This window comes from Oncorhynchus keta, chromosome 32, assembly GCF_023373465.1.
Source record: "Oncorhynchus keta strain PuntledgeMale-10-30-2019 chromosome 32, Oket_V2, whole genome shotgun sequence".
In the NCBI taxonomy this organism is placed as follows: domain Eukaryota; kingdom Metazoa; phylum Chordata; class Actinopteri; order Salmoniformes; family Salmonidae; genus Oncorhynchus; species Oncorhynchus keta.
This window is the reverse complement of record NC_068452.1, coordinates 14,577,197-14,594,269: the sequence shown is the minus strand read 5'-3', so window position 1 is coordinate 14,594,269 and position 17,073 is coordinate 14,577,197. Positions and strand designations below refer to the sequence as shown.

The 17,073-nt window shown below is 44.3% G+C and overlaps 1 protein-coding gene and 1 long non-coding RNA gene across 2 annotated transcripts in view; one reads left to right on the top strand and one right to left on the bottom strand.

Moving 5' to 3' along the window:
• Positions 1 to 1,036: 1,036 nt before the first annotated feature.
• Positions 1,037 to 2,904, top strand: LOC127914467 (uncharacterized). Its single transcript, XR_008088490.1, has 3 exons — positions 1,037 to 1,158; positions 1,367 to 1,552; positions 2,555 to 2,904. It is a non-coding gene; the product is annotated as an uncharacterized LOC127914467 (long non-coding RNA).
• Positions 2,905 to 8,084: 5,180 nt separating this feature from the next.
• LOC118365062 (heterogeneous nuclear ribonucleoprotein L-like) overlaps positions 8,085 to 17,073 on the bottom strand; it is a 59,489-nt gene continuing 50,500 nt past the window's right edge. Inside the window, exons 9-13 of the mRNA XM_052490676.1 lie at positions 16,497 to 16,618; positions 15,184 to 15,385; positions 14,675 to 14,732; positions 14,306 to 14,404; positions 8,085 to 9,752 (exon numbers count right to left, since the gene is read on the bottom strand). Of these exons, the coding sequence (XP_052346636.1) occupies positions 9,697 to 9,752; positions 14,306 to 14,404; positions 14,675 to 14,732; positions 15,184 to 15,385; positions 16,497 to 16,618 (537 nt within the window). The 3' untranslated portion in view covers positions 8,085 to 9,696. The remainder of the gene's footprint in view (positions 9,753 to 14,305; positions 14,405 to 14,674; positions 14,733 to 15,183; positions 15,386 to 16,496; positions 16,619 to 17,073) is intronic.

The following is a 17,073-nucleotide window of genomic DNA, read 5'->3' as shown; positions in this document are numbered from 1 at the left end:
GACCCTGCCTCACACAGGAAGCGGCGCAGGTCCTAATCCAGGCACTTGTCATCTCCCGTCTGGATTACTGCAACTCGCTGTTGGCTGGGCTCCCTGCCTGTGCCATTAAACCCCTACAACTCATCCAGAACGCCGCAGCCCGTCTGGTGTTCAAACTTCCCAAGTTCTCTCACGTCACCCTGCTCCTCCGCTCTCTCCACTGGCTTCCAGTTGAAGCTCGCATCCGTTACAAGACCATGGTGCTTGCCTACGGAGCTGTGAGGGGAACGGCACCTCAGTACCTCCAGGCTCTGATCAGGCCCTACACCCAAACAAGGGCACTGCGTTCATCCACCTCTGGCCTGCTCGCCTCCCTACCACTGAGGAAGTACAGTTCCCGCTCAGCCCAGTCAAAACTGTTCGCTGCTCTGGCTCCCCAATGGTGGAACACACTCCCTCACGACGCCAGGACAGCGGAGTCAATCACCACCTTTCCGGAGACACCTGAAACCCCACCTCTTTAAGGAATACCTAGGATAGGATAATAATATAATAATAATATATGCCATTTAGCTGACGCTTTTATCCAAAGCGACTTACAGTCATGTGTGCATACATTCTACGTATGGGTGGTCCCAGGAATCGAACCCACTACCCTGGCGTTACAAGCGCCATGCTCTACCAACTGAGCCACAGAAGGACCAGAAGGATAAAGTAATCCTTCTCACCCCCCTTAAAAGATTTAGATGCACTATTGTAAAGTGGCTGTTCCACTGGATGTCATAAGGTGAATGCACCAATTTGTAAGTCGCTCTGGATAAGAGCGTCTGCTAAATGACTTAAATGCAAATGTAAATGTAACATTAACTGTTGTGGAAGGACCACTAGAGGGCAGGCTGGGCTCATGGATAGTAGCCAAAGCATGGGAGACAAGGTAACCAGAGTCAATTAAGCACAGCTGACGGTACTAATGACATACTCTCCTTCCCCTATAAAAGAGAGAATGGAACCAGCAGAGAAGGGGGAAACTATCTCTGGAAGATGGCCACACAGAGACACAGAGACACAGAGACACAGAGACACAGAGACACAGAGACACAGAGACACAGAGACACAGAGACACAGAGACACAGAGACACAGAGACACAGAGACACAGTGCTGAAAGAACCACTAAGACGGTGACAAACCTGTGATTTATGTTTGGTAGTTTAAAGATAATCCTAACGTGTTCTTGTTTCATCTGGAGAAGAAGATGTGTGTTTTTCCTTGGAAGATTTTTCATTGATTATGTTAGAATGTTGTTGTTGACAAAATACCCTCAATAGAGAACCGTGTTCAATCAAGAAGACCTACTCCTGACTCGTTTATTCCACCTTCCCGCTTTAGAGTGACGCCTAATTACTTGGTACGCTCACACTGTTCAGAGGAGACTACATGAATCAGGCCTTCACGGTCGAATTGCTACAAAGAAACCACTACTAAAGGACAGCAATAATAATAAGAAGAGACTTGCTTGGGCCAAGTGACACGACTAATGGACATTAGACCGGTGGAAATCTGTCCTTTGCTCTGGTGAGCCCAAGTTTGAGATTTTTGGTACCAACCGCCTTATCTTTGTGAGACGCAGAGTAGGTGAACGGATGATCTCCACACGTCAAATCAAACCAAATCACATTTTATTGGTCATATACATGTGTTTAGCAGATGTTATTGCAGGTGTAGCGAAATACTTGTCTTTCTAGCTCCGAAAGTGCAGTAATATCTAACAAGTAACACAAATCTAACAAAAGGAATTGATTTTAGAATGCATAAATATATGGATGAGTAATGTCAGAGCAGCATAGACTAAGATACAGTAGAATAGAATACAGTATATACATATGAGATGAGTAATGCAAAATATATAAACATTATTGAAGTGACTAGTGTTCCATTTATTAAAGTGGCCAGTGATTTCAAGTCTATGTATATAGGCAGCAGCCTCTAATGTGCAAGTTTAACAGTCTGATGGTCTTGAGATAGAAGCTGTGTTTCAGTCTCTCGGTCCCAGCTTTGATGCACCTATACTGGATGATAGCGGGGTGAACAGGCAGTGGCTTGGGTGGTTGTTGTCCTTGATGATCTTTTTGGCCTTCCTGTGACATTGGGTGATGTAGGTGTCCTGGAGGGCAGGTAGTTTATCCCCAGTGATGCGTTATGCAGACCGCACCACCCTCTGGAGAGCCCTGCTGTTGCGAGAGGTGCAGTTTCCGTACCAGGCGGTGACAAGATGCACTCAATTGTGGACATTTTGTGAGGGTTTTAGGTGCCAAGACAAATTTCTTCAGCCTCCTGAAGCTTGTGCCTTCCTCACCACACTATCTGTGTGGGTGGACCATGTCGTTGTTGTTGGTTCCAACTGTGAAGCATGGAGGAGGAGGTGTGATGGTGTGGGGGCGCTTTGCTGGTGACACTATCTCTGATTTATTTTGAATTCAAGGCACACTTTATCAGCATGGCTACCACAGCATTCTGCAGCAATACGCCATCCCATCTGGTTTGCGTTTAGTGGGACTATCATTTGTTTTTCAACAGGACAATGACCCAAAACACACTTCCAGGCTGTGTAAGGGCTATTTGCCAATGAGGGGGATGGAGTGCTGCATCAGATGACCTGGCCTCCAAAATCATCTGATCTCAACCCCGTTGAGATGGTTTGGGATAAGTTAGACCGCAGAGTGAAGGAAAAGCTGACAACAAATGCTCAGCATTTATGTGGGAACTCCTTCAGGACTGTTGGAAAAGCATTCCTCATGAAGCTGGAGAATGCCAAGAGTGTGCAAAGCTGTCATCAAGGCAAATGGCTACTTTGAAGAATCTCAAATATAAAATATATTTTGATTTATTTAACACTTTTTTTATTCCATATGTGTTATTTCATAGTTTTGATATCTTCACTAATATTCGACAATGTAGAAAATAGTGAAAATAAAGAAAAACCTTGGAATGAGTAGGTGTGTCCAAACTTTTGACTGGTACTGTATATATATTTTTATTTGGAGTAAAATGCCCCTTTAAGGGTTACACACACACCATCAACAATTAATATTCACAAAAAGTTTTCTGAAGTAATAACCTGATGGTTTCAGGAACTCATTGTGATTGTATATTAGGAGTAAGGTGCCACAGGTAAACAGAGGGAAAGAGAGTTGATGGTTTTCTTCATCTGCATGTGTGTAGTGAGATTTTGATACTCCAGTGAGGTCCTGAGGGAGAAAATCAACTCTGAAAAAAGTAAGCCACAGAGTTCTACAGAGGAGAGTTTCTATGATACGGGTGACTGAAAGCCACAATCTCCCTCACTCTCTGATGGCTCAAGAGAACTTCTGAATAAATCACTGAACTTTCAGATAGAGGTGGCAGGGTAGCCTAGTGGTTAGAGCGTTGGACTAGTAACTGAAAGGTTGCAAGTTCAAATCCCTGAGCTGACAAGGTACAAATCTGTCATTCTGCTCCTGAACAGGCAGTTAACCCACTGTTCCTAGGCTGTCATTGAAAATAAGAATTAGTTCTTAACTGACTTGCCTAGTAAAATAAAGGTAAAAAAAAATAAAAAAAAGATCAGTGTATCAAATCAGAGGGCCTGTTGTCTGGACCTCTGGCAGTCTCTATGTGGGTGCCACAGGGTTCAATTCTCGGGCTGACTCTTTTCTCTGTATATATCAATGATGTCGCTCTTGCTGAGGGTGATTTTTTGATCCACCTCTACGCAGACAACACCACACTGTATACATCTGGCCCTTCTTTGGACACTGTGTTAACAAACCTCCAAATGAGCTTTGATGTCATTACAACACTCCTTCCGTGGCCTCCAACTGCTCTTAAATGCTGGTAAAACTAAATGCATGCTCTTCAACCTATCACTGCCCACACCCGCCCGCCCGCCTATTTTTTTGCCTTACCTCCTTACTCAATTTGCACACACTGTATACAGATTTTTTATTGTGTTATTGACTGCATTTTATCCTATCCCAACTCTGTGTTGTTGTTTTTGTCTCACTGCTTTGCTTTATCTTGGCCAGGTTGCAGTTGTAAATGAGAACTTGTTCTCAACTGGTCTACCTGGTTAAATAAAGGTAAAATAAAAAATAAGAAGAGTAATTATTCTCACTCCTCATCTTGTCTCTGCTCTCTATGTGTACATTGAGTACATCTTTCAATTTCAAAGGGGTCAGGCATAGCCTACGAAGTCACGCCACATTAGTAGCCCATTTAGGTTACTCACACTATAGGCTAGCTAGGCTACTCTCTCAACGCCGTGGGGGGAGCCCAGGATATAACTCAAAAACCAGCACTGGAATGCGAATCGACCTGCTCCCCATGACTGCTGCTAACTTCCTAGTGCCAGGGCAAGTGTAAAAAAACACATTTTTGGCACTAGGCCTTTATAATTTTAGAAATGTACAAAGACCTAGTGCTGTCAACGACAATATTTGGTTGAGGTTCATTTAGAGACAGATCTTCCAATCTCAGGCTCCCACAGCTGGGTCATATACATTAGTGCAAAATATAGCTAAATATGTTGCATCGGATTTCAGTCTGATGGCTTCCATTTGTGCCTACTGAATATGACCCTGGTGAGAAAAACAGGGATTGCTACAGCCAGGGAAGTGTGAAAAAGAGAAGAGAGGGAAATAAGGGAGGCCAGAAGGTTGCTTTTCATGCATCACTGAAGCACACAGACATGCAGAGTGGGTTTGGTCTTTTCGGGACACAGCTGTGTTTACCCCCCGCACATCTCCTCAAGATCCCAAGACCAGAGGGGCAGCCGGGCAGCATACGTCCATCCTCCATCGCATCGGATCGGCGATGGATCAGATGATGGAGAGGATGAACCGATGGGAGAGGAGTAGTCTCCCTACTTCCCCTCCAACTCCCCCACCTACAACGCTACAACCTCCTCCAGCGGTATCCGGAACCAGCGCACTTCGTCTTGCGCCTCCGAGGGAGTACGATGGAGCGGCGGCGGGGTGCCAGGGATTCTTGCTCCAACTCGAGCTTTACCTGGCCACCGTTCGGCCAACACCCTCGGACGAGGAGAGTGTGAGCGTCCTCGTCTCTTGCTTGACGGGTACAGCCCTGGAGTGGGCCTATACCATTTGGAACGGGCCCGACTCGGCGAGGGGCCACTACCCGGAGTTCACATGCCACGTCCGGGCCGTGTTCGACCACCCTCCGGAGGGCCGAGCGGCTGGTGAGAGATTGTTCCATCTCAGGCAGGAGACGAGGAGCGTGCAGGACTTCACGCTGGAGTTCCGGACCTTGGCCGCTGGTGCGGGGTGGAACGACAGGGCCCTAACAGACCATTACAGGTGTAGCCCGAGGGAGGACGTCCTCAGGGAGCTGGCTTGTCGGGACACCACGCCCACCCTGGACGAGCTCATAGACCTGTCGATCAGACTGGACAATCTGCTGGCTGCTCGCGGACGTTCTGAAAGGTTCCTGTCTGTTCCACCTCCTGGCCCTCCCGCTCCCATACCTATGGAGTTAGGGGAGGCCGCATCGAGGGGGACCGGAGGAGGAGGCTCCTCCTGGACCAGCTGCGGCCGGAGAGGGCACACTTCCGGTTGGTACTGGAGGAGTCCATCTGGGAGTCGAGAGGGTAGGCAGAACACTTCTCGGTCACCCCAGGTGAGTCGTGTTATGCCGTGAGGCGCACGGTGTCCCCGGTGCAGAGGCATAGCCCGATGTGTTACATCGCAGCGCCTCGTATCGGCCGGGCTAGAGTGGGCATCAAGGTGCCATGAAGCCGGCTCAGCGCATCTGGTCTTCAGTGTGTCTCCTCGGCCCGGGGTACATGGCACCAGCCCTGCGCACGGTGTCCCCAGTTCTCCAGCACAGCCCAGTATGGTCTGTTCCACCTCGCCGCACTGGCCTGGCTACGGGGAGTGTCCAGCCAGGTAAGGTTGTGCAGGCTCGGTGCTCGAGACCTCCAGTGTGCCTCCACGGTCCGGTCTATCCGGGTGCCTCCTCCACGCACCAGGCCTCCGGTGGCAGCCCCACGCACCAGGCTGTCTCTCCGTCTCCTTCCTCCAGGTGCTCCCGCCTGTCCAGCCCTGCCAGAGTCTCCCTCCTGTCCAGCGCTGCCAGAGTCTCCCATCTGTCCTGAGCTGCCAGAGCTGCCTGTCTGTCCTGAAATGCCAGAGCATCCCATCTGTCCTGAGCTGCCAGAGCCGCCCGTCTGTCAGGAGCTGCCGTCTGCCAGGAGCTGCCAGAGCCGTCCGTCAGTCTGGATAATGTAACTCAGAGCTACAGCGTACAGAAAATATTCAGACCCCTTCCATTTTTCAAAATTGTGTTACGTTATAGACTTACTCTAAATCGATTACAGAAATGTTTCAATCTACACACAATACCCCATAATGACAAAGCAAAAACGTTTTTTTAAAAACATTTTTGCAAATGTAATCAAAATAAAAAACAGACATACCTTATTTACATAAGTATTCAGACCCTTTGTTATGAGACTCCAAATTTAGCTCAGGTGCATCCAGTTTCCTTTGATCCTCCTTGAGATGTTTCTACAACTTGATTGGAGCCCACCTGTGGTAAATTCAATTGATTGGACATGATTTGGAAAGGCACGCACCTGTCTATATAAGGTCCCACAGTTGACAGTATATGTCAGAGCAAAAACCAAGCCACGAGGTCGAAGGAATGTCTGTAGAGCTCCAAGGCAGGTGTGTGTCAAGGCACAGATCTGGGGAAGCGTCCCAAAAAACTTCTACAGCATTGAAGGACGCCAAGAACACAGTGGACTCCATCATTCTTAAATGGAAGAAGTTTGGAACCACCAAGCCCTAGAGCTGAGCAATCAGGGAGAAGGTCCTTGGTCAGGGAGTTGACCAAGAACTCGATGGTCACTCTGACAGAACTCCAGAGTTCCTCTGTGGAGATGGGAGAACATTCCAGAAGGACAACCATCTCTGCAGCACTCCACCAATCAGGCCTTTATGGCAGAGTGGCCAGAAGAGAAGCCACTCCTCAGTAAAAGGCACATGACAGTTCGCTTGGAGTTTGCCAAAAGGCACCTAAATGACTCTCAGATCCATGAGAAACCAGGTGCTCTGGTCTGATGAAAACAAGATTGAAGTCTTTGTCCTGAATGCCAAGCCTGAATCTGCCAAACCAATGTCTTGAGGAAACCTGAAACCTGGAACCGGGATGTTTTTCAGCGGCAGGGACTGGGAGACTACCGTAGTCAGGATCGAGGGAAAGATGAACGGAGCAAAGTACAGTGAGATGCTTGATGAGAACCTGCTCCAGAGCGCTCAGGACCTCAGACTGGGGCAAAGGTTCGCCTTCCAACAGGACAACAACCCTAAGCAGACAGCCAAGACAACACATGAGTGGCTTCGGGACTAGTCTCTGAATGTTCTTGAGTGGCCCAGCAAGAGCCCGGACTTGAACCCGATCGAACATCTCTGGAGAGACCTGAAAATAGTTGTGCAGCGATGCTCCCCATCCAACCTGACAGAGATTGAGAGGATCTGCAGAAAATAATGGGAGAAACTCCCCAAATACAGGTGTTTTAAGCTTGTAGCGTCATACCCAAGAAGACTCGAGGCTGTAATCGCTGACAAAGGTGCTTCAATAAAGTACTGAGTAAAGGGTCTGAATACTTATGTAAATGTGATATTTCAGTTTTCTATTTTTAATAGATTTCTAAAAACCTGTTTTGTGTGTAGATTGATGAGGGAAAAAATATTTAATCAATTTTAGAATAAGGCTGTAACGTTATCAAAATGTGTAAAAAGTCAAGGTATTTGAATACTTTCCGAATGTACGGTATATAGACAGATAGTTTGGCAATTGCTTTTTCAAGCAAGATGCTTTGCAAACCTTTTCACTGTGAGGACCAGCCGGATGCCAAGATGCGACCAATATGGACGACGACTATATCCTAAAATAATTTTGCTTGTAATCATAATATGATTTGCCTGCTTAATTGCTTACACATAACTTAAAGCAGTCTGAAGTGTAAAAGTGTTTTCCATAACCCTGTGACCCAGACGTCAGGACACCAAATTCTAATGAGGAACTGACAGTCCTACCTTAACCTTGCTAAACTGATGAATTTCACTCTCTGTATGATGAAACATGACAAAGCAACAGAACTCTCAAAAAGACTCACTGTTCTCATTGTTCAAATGGCATTTAGTAGTGATAGAATGTTCTATAAAAATGTAATTCAATATTAAATAAACTATAACCCCTTAAAGGTAACCTTATTGCAAAGTGTTACCGGAACTGGATATATATAATAGTATTCTAAATGGATAAGCACCTATTGGAATGGGAATAAAATGACCTTCTTGTGTATCGACTGGCAAATGTTTTAATTTCTGCACATGCTCACAGTGAATTCTTCAGACGTGGTCGTGGTGTGCCAAGTACAAACATGGAGACACAGTATAACTGGGAACACTAAATACATACAACCCGCATACATACAACCCGTTTGGAATTCTTGAAACACAGTTTGGGAAAAGCAAATGTCCTCTTCAAAAAATGTTGTCTTGAGAGAAGACAGACGTGTCGTAGTGGCTGAGTATTTCACCCCTCTGATTCAGTGTTTCCCAACCCTAGATCCAGGGACCGACATGGCGGGTTGCTGTTGACCATCAGAGTGTAAGCTGACACCGACTTCTGACAAGTCTCAAGTGTTCATTTTAGTTTGAATTCAAATGGTCCTCCAAAGAAGAGGACCATCGACAGAGAAAATGTAGAAACAGAAAAACACATGATTTCACATGTGGAAAATCATATGATTTCACATGTGTTTTCTTGGAACAATTCACATGTAAAATTGTGTTTTTTCCATGAGGAACTGCTCTTATTAACATAACACCTGGACACCCACTCAACTGCTATACACATATATGTACACTATAATATGGACTGGTTGTTCATTTACAAACACTGAGTAATCTCTTATATTGCAGAGTTAGGCACACACATTTCCACTAGTTTCCACCAGTGTTTCCCCTAGCTAGAGCAGCCCTCCACCGCCTAAAATGATTTGCCCTCCATTGGCTTCAATTTGTAATTTTTATCCCAGCTGCCCTAGATGTTGCTTCGAGGGCTTTTGCATCCCGCCGAAGGAAGAAACTAATATAGGGGAAAAACTGGGTATACAGTTCTCATAGTCCAACTTTGGGAATCGTCTGAAAGTTGTAAAACTGGCCACTGGCCATCGACATCAGCTTAGGAATTAAAACGTAACGTAGGCCACTGTCTTTTGACCACTAAAATAGGTCACACAATAAAAAGACAGAAGTCAAATTCGGCCCTCGTCAAGTCAGCACAGGAAATGTCAAATCAATTGTAGTGCAGAGTAAGCAGCCCTGCCAGGATGCATAGTTGGGCTTTCCTCTCCCTCTGTCAGTTACAACTGTCAGCCCAACCACTTGCAGCTCCTTCAAATAGTTTTTGTAAATAAAGGAAAAAAGAAATAAAAAAGAATCCATTAAAATAGTTCATATGAGGGGGAGAAATGATCTTGAGTGTTTTTAACACCCGCCTTTCCATTCTCAGGTCCGAAAAAGTGTGTTGACTAACCACCCTTGCGTTGTTTCTTTTGTTCTCCTTTGTTGGGTGCTCTTCCTTTCTCCCCTATCCGCTTCTCCCCTTGTTGATGGCAAACTAGTGTGGCGGCCATCTTGGTTTTCCAGGTCTCAGAGGTGTGAGGAAGTGGAGAAGCAAAGCTTGAGGGTGTAAGGGTTGGAACCATCTGCAGATGGAAAGATAGAATAGGAAGAAGGGATGAGGAGAGGGTAAAAAATACATGACTTGCACACATGTTTAACTCTATACATTTACTTTGAGGTGTGTGTGTGTGTGTGTGTGTGTGTGTGTGTGCGTGTGCGTGTGCGTGTGTGCGTGTGTGTGTGTGTGTGTGTATTTGTGTGTGTATGAACATTTGCTCTAAATAATCATGTGCTGACACTAGAGTCAGTTTGAGCAATGCCCTGGTGGGATATTTAATGAAGCAGAGGCAGTAAGTTAGCCAGCGAAAGACTCTGAAAGATTCACTCCATATAAAAGGACAACTTATTAAGTGTTACAGAGTGTTTTTTTTAAAGAGACATGATCAATGAGTTATCTGGCTAACTTTGAGAAACACTTGGTAGCAACATTTGTTCCATAGATTTCCTAGATCACAGGGGAGGCCTGCAGGTATCATTGCTTACTACTTGTTATAAGCATTCACAAGCCTTTATAATGTCTTATAATAATGCTTATAATATGTCATGTCTCTTTATGTATCAACATTTCAACTGAATGCCTGGTATACTAGTCAGGATCATGTTTCAAGAATCAAGTTTTAATGCACAAGTACAATGAAGCATACTATATACAGGAAATATTTAAAAAGTAAGTTCCAATATCATATTTACATGTGCAAGGATACTGGAGTGATGGAGGTAGATATGTATAGGGGTAAGGTAACAGGATATAATATACAGAGTAGCAGCAGCTTGCATGTGAGTAGGTGTGCGGCTGTGCAGAGACAGTATAAATGTATTTGAATATTATGTGTGAGTGAGCAAATGATGGAGTGAGTGTTTGTGTGTGTGTTGTGTTGCCTCAAGGGGTTACTCCTTATATTCTGTATTCAGATTTTTTTCAGCTAACTGGAAACTTAGGCCTGCCACCCACTAAGAGACTATGGCGTGAGGCTCTCTGTATGAAAGCCATTATTATTAGAGAAAATAAAGCTTTCTCCTGCAATGTTCCTCCTCTGCCACAAAAACAAATAATGAAAGAACATAATGGAGGTGTTTGGGGGGGATTCCATTTTTGTTTTGTCAATTGGCTTTTGTTTGTGTTGTCAGCCAGTGTGAAGGTGAATAACTGCAGTGTAGGGGAGGAACACAAGGGAAGAATAAAACAAAAATGTATTTAACTTGTATTGTAGTCGATAAATAGAGAAAGTGAACAAATGTAAATGATGAAGGCCAGTGAGGAAGAGGCGTCTAGCGGCTAGCCTGGCATGTTGATTCTATCTGGCATTGTCCGGATGTATATTTGCATCTCACAAGAGAGAGCCACACCTTCACCGTGGCAATCTCCAGGATGAAACTTTTCCACAGACGTCCTGGGGTCCTAGGTATTCCTCTTCAAGGAATACCTAGGATAGGGTAAGTAAGGGTAAGTAATCCTTCTCACCCCCCCCCCTTCTCCCCCAAAAAAAAAAAAAAAATATTTAGATGCAAGTGGCTGTTCCACTGGATGCCATAAGGTGTATGCACCAATTTGTAAGTCGCTCTGGATAAGAGCGTCTGCTAAATGACTTAAATGTAAATATGTCACTGATACCAGGAGAGGAGTGACAACTGTTACTGTGTGAATTAAATTGTAGTGTTTGGTTTGTTTCAAGAGCTTATAAAGAGCTGCCCATTTTGATAAGTCTTATTGCATTTGATGTTTTCTGTATTTTTAAAGTCACTGGACAGCTCACGAGTGGCGCAGAGGTCTATAAAGGCACTGCATCTCAGTGCTAGAGGTGTCACTACAGACCCTGGTTTGATTCCAGGCTGTATCACAACCGGCTGTGATTAGGAGTCCAATAGGGCGGCGCACAATTGGCCCAGCGTCGTCCGGGTTAGGGTTTGGCCGGGGTAGGCCGTCATTGTAAGTAAGAACTTGTTCTTAACTGACTTGCCTTGTTAAATAATGGTTCAATTAAAAAAAAGAGACAACATTTTTTATATTGGGTTAATGGGTTATCAGACACATTCCTGTTTAACGGTCATAACATTAACATTGATTAGAGTTGATTAAATAAGAATCTGGGTGTGTTGTTCCTACCTTTTGTTTTCACTAGCAAAGTGTTAAGAAGTGTTAATTCAGGTTGGGTTACGTTCCCGCTTGAATTTGTTTAAGAGGGGAGTGAATTCGCTCATACTTTGAGAACTTGCTACCAAGCTCCTATGTGTATCAGACACACATAGTTTTTTTTCTCTTCGAGATTATTCTGAACTGACGACATGTGTAACCAAGTCCTAGCCTATTGGTGATAATCATTTACTCTGTGTCATTCTGTACTGTATCATGTATTTCATGTACACTGTAATGTTTGAGTGTCAATTATTTCATGACTAATACATTGTATTAGTTGAATTGAGTAAATGCATTCCTCGTTTTACAGAGTAATTATTTGATTGACTATATGCCTTTCATTTGATCGTTGTTAATTACACTAAACACATAGCACATGCTTGGGTACCAACGTGACATCCCTGAGCTGCTTGCCTCAATAAATGAATGCTTGAACATTGGTCGCGAGGACTAGCTATTTGTATCTAGCCTCTTAGTAATTGCATAACGGTGCAAGATAGACACACGTTCATTATAGTCATACTGAGTCGGTGATGCAATGATTCACCATCGTGCTAGATCCTCCAGACAGTCTATTGCATTTATTCACATAATAATGGAGTCCGATTGATAAATGCAGTTTATTATTCAGCCTAATTTCCACCAACCTACAGTACGACTGTTGGAGTTTTATTAGGGAAACCCCTCAAAAGAAGTGTAATGCAGCCTGTCGCATGGAGTGAAGATAAGCACCTCTTAATGACATGAACAAACTAGCATTACTACCTAGCTTTACTCCATGCTACAGGCTAGTGATACTCCCTCCAACATGATGTCCTCTATAAGGTTCAAATCTGAGTGAAAAAACGGTTTACAATGAAAGTCACTTAGGCTGCGTTTAGACGAGCAGCCAAATTCCCCCCAAAAATGTTTTCTCACTATTTGGTATTTTTGGCAATCGAATGAGCTCTGAAAAAGATCTGGTGAAAAAATCTGATGTGATTGGTCAAAATACCAATTAGTGTCTAAACACAGCCTTAGATGTGGCCTACAGTATCAGAATTAATGTTAACATATACATTTCAACTATCTTATACTTTTTGGGGGGGAGTTCTATCCAATCAGACTGTGCTAGTCAGCTATTGATTATTAACATTATGCTTAGGTAGTATAGTTGTTTTGTTAACTGATAAGGGGGGTCCCACTAAGCTAAGTTATATGGAATTGTCATACCAAGGATCATTTAGCTATTTGATTTATGATTTCAGGACCCCTTCATGTCTAATTGTTTTTTGAGGCCTTACTGCTATTAGACCATACAAACGCATTAAATAACAGATTCACTACACGGAACAACAGATCGTCCTAAAATATCAAAAGGATGTTTGTTCTGATGTCTCTCCAGGTGTCACTTGTTTTCCCCAGTGTATTTATCCCTGTGTTTCCTGTCTCTCTGTGCCAGTGTATTTATCCCTGTGTTTCCTGTCTCTCTGTGCCAGTGTATTTATCCCTGTTTCCTGTCTCTCTGTGCCAGTGTATTTATCCCTGTGTTTCCTGTCTCTCTGTGCCAGTTCGTCTTGTATGTCCAAGTCAACCAGCGTGTTTTCCCCCAGCACCTGCCTTTTCTATTATCTTTTTTCTAGTCCTCCCGGTTTTGACCCTGGCCTGTTCTGGACTCTGTACCCGCCTACCTGACCATTCTGCCTGTCTTGACCTCGAGCCTGCCTGCCACTCTGTACCTCCTGGACTCTGAACTGGTTTTGACCTTTTGCCTGTCCACGACCATTCTCTTGCCTACCCCCTTTTTGGATCAATAAACATCTAAGACTCCAATCATCTGCCTCCCGTGTCTGCATCTGGGTCTCGCCTTGTGCTCTTCCATACATTTTTTCAACTGGTACCGGGGACCTTCAGACGAGTATTGTGAGGCCTATGGGCATCCTATAGTGCAAACACTGACATGTACATTTTGTGAGAAGACAGATTTTTGGAATGTCTCATGTTCTGACAAACACCGCTCTAGCTCTGTCACCTTTCACTGCAGATGCGGAAGTGCGACATAGGCGGACGCGGTGGATTGAGATGCATCCAATGCAAAAAACCTGATATCTCTCTAGCTGAAACTGACGGATTTTGATGGGGAAATGTGTATTATGCTAATTAGATTATCGCGGGGGGGCGCGGACATCAACCTTATTATTTATTTTTTGGGGTGGATAGTTGCAGTCAGAACCATGTTAAATGTCTCGAAGATGTCACTTAAAAGAGACAGAAGAGGTGGCATGGGTTTTCTAGAGGTTTTCTTGGGCTGCAGTCTCTGGCACACGTGGTGAATCCAGCCTACTGCCTTGTGACCCATTCATTCTCTTTCTATCATTCTCTCATCATCTCTCGCTCTTTTTTTTCTGTTATTGAAGCAAGCATTCTGATGTCATTCTCTACGGAGCAGGACACAGTACTTACTTGGAATTCTGATCTGGTGGTGGTTGAGGACTGTTAGAACCTCCACAGCATGTGTCTTGTTGTCAAATTCGAATAAGCCTGAGATAGTTTTTGAGCTGGCTAGAAGGGAGTGGGAAAGCATTTAGAAAGCATTTAGAAACATTTATAGGAAAATCATTCATAATGGTCTATTCATATCAGTCATAGTAGAATAATATTTATCTATTTATATTATTCCTTATTAATTACATTTATAATCTAGGTGCCTAGCTGTTGCTGACACATTATTTAGAAACAGAGCTGAATGTCTATGACTAGTACCTCTACTGAATTGACTCATGTTATATAATGTCAATTTAGTCCAACATAATGAATGAAATGAGCACTTACGTTTTGCATCAAAGACTTTGAACTTGATGAAACCGGGAACATCATGCTCTGTACATAACTAAACATAAAGCACACAACAGAAAAGGTTCAACTATTGCATCAACATTGATTCATTCAGTGTGTTGTATATATTATCCACTAGATGGCGATGTTATGATATGAATCTCAACACTGGACAAGATTCTACAGGCCAGTGTTATTCAAACCTGAACTTGGAGGCCCACTGGGCTATTGTCTCTCTGGTGCCAAATAACTTGACATATTGCAAAGATTTGAATGACTGTTTATTAAAATGTTAAGAACTATCTCCCCACTTGCTTGTGTCTTCTTTACCCTATAGGCAGGTGTCTCCTGCTACCCATTATCAGGGTCATCCAAACTTTTAATTCCACTATAGAAAGGGTTCAACCTCTCCTTACCCCCACCTCCCACCTCTCAAGACATCAGTCACCAATCCAGCCTAAACAGCCACCCCTTCCCCCCTTCCCTTCCCTCCCCTCCACACCAACCCTCTGCAGCTCGTCCTCAGTGATGCAGGGCGGGACATTGTAGAAGTGCAGCACAGCGGCGGGCGGCTGGATGATGTTCTTGGACGCCTGGCCCACGCTGCTGAAGCGGTTGTTCCGGGTCATGGCAAAGTCCTTGTAGCTGCTGCTGCCGTCCTCCAGCTCAAACACCTGACTGGGGATGACCGCATGCTGCTTGGACACACTGGAGGGAGGGAAAGATCAAGGAAGGGAAGGGGGAGGGATGAATAGATAGATATTTAGATGGGAGAGGAACACAGCTGCTAGATTTGCAGCCATAGATAATCTATATGTAATTCTATGTTTCCTCCTATAGTGGGTGAACAAAAAGGAAGCACATTAAATGGGGTTTATGCATTCATGAGGCCAAGGTACAGATAGGGACAGGAAGAGTAAACATAAAAAAACCTGTCTTGACCCTCTAATAACAAATTGGCTCTCAAGGGCCGAGGGGAGCGAGAGGTTAGGTATGTAATCGGCTTAGTGCTGTGAGACTAACTCCCAACGGGTTGAAGGGGATTTATGAAATGCCCTTTAAGTTGTTCAATGCTATGCAGTCTCTCATTCAGAGGCCTAGAGATGGCTATGGCAGCGCCATTTTTAACATGCTATAATTATTCGGGCAATTGTTTGTATTGTAACATGCTATACTATTTGGGGCATGGTTTATAGCATGCTATAGAAAAATATGTATTTCATGCCACGACATCCATCTCTTTCACAACATATAGCATGTTACAAACAATGCCCCATATGTTGCAGCAATGTCTTCAGATTGGGTATGCAGTCAGTAACTGGTGGACCGTCCGCCAACATAATGAAATGCTGTTTGATCCTGCTCCGCTGAATCCCAGCGGAGCAGAAGGAAAGACTCGTCTGGATCTAGCAGCTTAGGCAATTCATTATTCTGATGGATGGAGGCTGCCAATTCAATAGGACAACTCAACGCAACCCACACAGAGCCTTTAAACAGCCAACACTGTCGAGACGAATAAGGCCTTTGTGCATCTCCACTGTGCTTTTTTTCCTAGCGCTTTGAAGATTCCCAAAACCAAAACTTGCTAAGCAACAAATTGATGATAATGATGACGGTAATAGCCTTCTCTTTCAAAGGATGGCATTGTGTTCTCTCTTCCTGCCTCCTTCTCAAAACGCATTTGAGGAGAAGATCCAAGGTGCTTTTGAGAAGGAGGCAAGGAGAGAGGACGTGAGGAATCGAGGAAAGATGAATGTCACGCTCATCAAGCTCGGGTTCAGGGAGTTGGGGTCAAAGGTGAAACATGTAGCCTCCTCACCAGACGTTGAGCCTCTTGCTGAACACCTTGATGCTGTTGAGGTGTGTGATGGATCGGTCCACAGCGTACTCATCACCCATCTCTACCAGTGCGGTGCCCGGGACACTCTTCATAAACTTCACCTGGGGCGTAAATAAGACCGAATGGCATCACTGTGAATCCGTACAGACCTTCTGATAGGATTCTACTAGGTGACGCTGACCTTGGGTTAGTTTTGTATTACTTGATTATATTTGTCAACTAATCACTAAGCACACTTTTGTTTTTATCCACGTTAATATAGAGACCAAATGAAATAAGTCTCACTCTAAAACATATTACAGGTCAAGGTTCAATTGAATCAAACTGGTAGGTACTCCCCTCACAGTGGTAGGTTGCTGGCAGTAATTCTGTAACCAAAGCTACAGCATAAAGATTGCCATGGCAACTTGATTGCATCCACCCCCTAGTCACAATAGCTGTCACTCTATTGCCCTCAGCCCTCTCATTTAAAGAGGCAATCTAGGATTGATACATCCATTTTATAACTTTGAAATTAATGATGTTTTTTGAATCGCAGTAGCTTTAGCTTTCATCT